A 3786-nucleotide genomic window follows, 5' to 3' on the forward strand; every position below is an offset into this window, starting at 1 on the left:
GGGGGGGGTCAGAAAGGTCCGTACCTTTTTCTCATGTAGATCCACAATTTGCCACACCAAGAGAATTATTTCCCTCTCATCCGAACCCAGTTTACCCCCATTTGCACCAGCTGTTGCCCCAAAGAACACCACCAGAGTATCACTGTGCGAAGCCATCAGGGACCACAAGGGTAAAAACTACAATTAGAGCAAAGATTAAAATAAAAAATAACACGAGGGTTCACCTTTTCCAAGTGATAAGGAGAGCGAACAAAAGGGCTGGAAAGTCAATTGAGATAAACGCAGAAAGAAAGAAGAGTGGGGAGATTACTTTCAGAGGAGCCACGGAAGAGTTTGCGGTGAGAGACTCTACCTGTTGCTGTACTTGAGCGTGTACTATCCAGAGATACTGGTTTAACTGGTAAAGAAGGGTGGAAATCCGTGTTTCCTTCACACGAACTCCATAACAAGCCCTGAAGGTTTTTTTTCCTCCACTCCTATTTTTTTTCGAGTTACCTGTGTGGCTCTGCCTCTGAACGAAGAGAGAGGCCTCGCCTATTGGCTGGATTACAAAGGTGAGGGCGGGATCTCATGAAGAATACTGGAATACCATTGGATGGCTACTTCCTGTTAAGGAAGTAGGTACAGCACAAAGGCTCATCCATGAAGCCTTTTGATGTTCAACACTGATAGAGAAGGCAAAGTGCAGGTAAATGAGGAACATACTCTAAGCTGCGCCATAAGGTCGCTTTTGAATATTGTTAAAGTTTATACGTGTGTAGAGAATTTGCATTAAGCAAAAATATACAAAATACTACCCTGAATAAAACTTAATCTGAAAAAAAGTATTTCAGAATTTCAATATAAAGACACAAAAAGTGATGTATTCAGTGACAAACATACGTTAGAGTATTTTGACTGCGTTAGTTTTTATTATTTCTTACAGTAAATAAAACTCAAATTTATGTTTTTCAGAGATTCTAAACAAAACATAAGTGCAATAAAGAAATTATTTTTAATACAGTAATATCATTTTATATCATTGTATAAAATTACCTCCAAGTGTTGAACAGCATATGCTCTCAAAACGCACTTTGGGCTCTTTATGAATTACTCCATCAATGATGTGTCGCATGGAGGTCATACCTGCAGCACTATTGATGGCTCAGGTTGAATTATATTGAACTGATTTTATTTCAATAGGACAATTCATATTAATGAATGTACAATATTCCCATCAATACACCAGATTCAGTAATTGCTCATTTCCATCAGTAGTCTCATTGCTTTAATAGAGGCCTTCAGCTTGTCTTAATTGTTCAGTCATCTTTCTCAAGACAAGCTTAGTATTTTAAAATTTAATTATTTGTAATTTAACCTCCAAACTACAACATTCTGAGTGACCTAAAAGGTTCCTGCAAGTTGACTGGAGTTTTTCTGGTTCTCTCCATGTTGTTGATGCTGACATCCCTTCTCCCTCTCTTCTTTTCCTTTATCTTATTTAAATCTCTGGTCTCAGAAGTGATTTTGTTGTGTCTCACCCTGTGTGCGTGGAATCATCACTTCTAGTCAAACCAGTCTGATCACCTGAGGCACACATGGGGAGGCTGCCAAGCTGAACGCCCATGCTAGATAATATTTACTGTCATGCAGTCACAAGCCCTGATTGTGATATAAGGTGACAAGTATAGTCTTTGGTTCAGTAGGTGCAATTGACAGAAATGATAAATTAAGACCAAGTCGTAGCTTTATAATGCAAATAAATGTAGTCTATATCTTATATGTCTTTGTCCTGAATTTGTCATATATGCACTACATTCTGCTTCGTATTTTAAGTAAATACCATATATTCCTTTTTCTTTTCCCTTCTTTTCATGAGAAAATGCCCTGTATGTGTCCCTCATCTTTTGGCTTTGTGTGATTTCATGTTTCTCACCCCCCTTAACTTGCTGTCATTTTCCATTGCTATAGTCAAAAATATCTTAGTAAGTAAAGAATTTAGATGCATATTTAACATTTTACCAACATTTCATTAAAAGACCAAAATCATACATGTTAATAAATTGAGTATGTGCATGGTTGTTTGTCATGTGTTCAGGATGTAGGATTGTAAGACTTATTTTATATGATGTATGTGACTACATTTTCATTTTTAAGTCATGTGTTAAACCTTATGTTTATAAAATTAGTAGAAAAAGTAAAAGAATCATGGTTTATTCTTCAGCAGCTGATCCTAACCTGCAGGGATCTTCTTTACTGTGTAGGTGTGGTTGATAGAGCTTAAATGTACTTAGCTTTGTTTTGCTGCATGAATAAAAAACAGAAAATAATTCTTCTACATTTTAACCTGGACTTGGGAAGAACAAACAATTTGTGTTCAGCAGGTCTCAGTGATCTAAATATAGCTATAGAGTTAAAAGATCACTGAGGTAATGAGATTAAGCAGTTGTAAAATGTAAAGGTTTTTTTTTATATAAATATTTATTTTAGGGCAAAATGTTGTTTTTTTGTGTGTTCTGTGTAGCTTTAGCCTGGATTCTTCAGGTCATTGGCTTGCTGGAAAATAAATGTTTGCTGTTTCTGTAGTTCTCTGGCAGATTGAATCTAATTGTCCTCCAGGATTTTCCTATATTTGGTTACGTTCATTTTACCTTTAACTTTTACAAGCCCTCTAGGGCCTTCTGTCAAGAAGCATTCCCATAGCCTGATGCTGCCACCACCATGGTTCACTGTGGGGATGGTGTGTTTGAGGTGATGTGTAGTGTTTGGTGTGTGCCAAACATAGCCTTTTGTCTGATGGTCAAAAAGCTCCATTTTGGTCCCATCAGACCAAAGAACTTCCTTCCACCTGAGCACGGAGTCTCCCTTAAGCGATAAGAATTTTTTGTATCCATCCCCTGACTTATGCTTTTCACTAACCTTTTCTGATTAAAAAGGTTCTCTGATTTGCATTGAGTGTCCTTTTGTCTTCATGTTGTAATGGCAGCTGGGAATGAACCAGTGAATGAACCATCCAAGCCCAGGTGTCTTTAAACTACAATCACTTGAAACACACTTCCTGGACTCAGGTGATCTCCATTCCAGTCAATGTGAGACTACCAGCACCGACTGGCTGGACCTCTGTTGATTTCAGTCAGTCACTTCAAAGAAGGTGAATATTTATTCAGTCGTTTATTCCATGTTAAAAAAAAATATTTCATTTTTATTATTTCTGTTTAAATTAGTGTTTAATTTGATCTTTTAGGTGTTATTTTAATTTCGTTTGTCAAAAAAGTTAAATTTTGTTGATTGTTATTAATTACTAAAAGCACTGGAAAGGGTCAAACCTCCAGGAGGCTTAATACTTTTCATAGGCACTGTATAACGTAACTATAATGATAAATTAAAAAGACAGTGTTAAACTTAAACATGTTTGTGTCTCCCCAAAGGCATTAGTGCCATCTACAGGTTTATTCACTCATGGTGAAAAAATGGAGCTAAAAAGATACAGTGTATGTGCTTTGCATTTCTGACATCAGACCAAAATACTTTGTAAAGTAGATATGTGATCCGAAATAGCTAAAAATATAAGTGCAAAGTAGAGATTGTATTTCCTTGTCCAAAGTTCATTTTTGGGTTTTATAAGCTAAGGACAAACTTTAGGTCACAATTCCTCTTTTTGCATGCCAACAAAGGAAACATGCAGTTTTTCATTTGGCAATCTTTTCAGTGAGGGGAAGTTAAAAACATGACTGCACTGTGGGATACAAGAACAAAATTTTTGCTTTTTCATAAAAAGAAGCAAAAAAAAAAAAAAAAAAAAAAAAA

At 36.2% G+C, this 3786-nt stretch overlaps 1 protein-coding gene across 5 annotated transcripts in view; it reads right to left on the minus strand.

The window, feature by feature from the left end:
- The window catches only part of esrp2 (epithelial splicing regulatory protein 2), a 30979-nt gene extending 30540 nt beyond the window's left edge, over nucleotides 1-439 (minus strand). For 3 of the 5 annotated variants that reach the window (XM_015029406.1, XM_015029405.1, XM_015029404.1), the window contains exon 1: nucleotides 25-346. In XM_015029406.1, the coding sequence (XP_014884892.1) occupies nucleotides 25-156 (132 nt within the window). In that variant the 5' untranslated portion in view covers nucleotides 157-346. The other 2 variants (XM_015029402.1, XM_015029403.1) reach the window with 2 other exon arrangements.
- Nucleotides 440-3786: the final 3347 nt, after the last annotated feature.

Source organism: Poecilia latipinna, unplaced genomic scaffold (genome assembly GCF_001443285.1).
Source record: "Poecilia latipinna isolate Pla-1442-1.1 unplaced genomic scaffold, P_latipinna-1.0 Scaffold152, whole genome shotgun sequence".
NCBI classification, from domain to species: domain Eukaryota; kingdom Metazoa; phylum Chordata; class Actinopteri; order Cyprinodontiformes; family Poeciliidae; genus Poecilia; species Poecilia latipinna.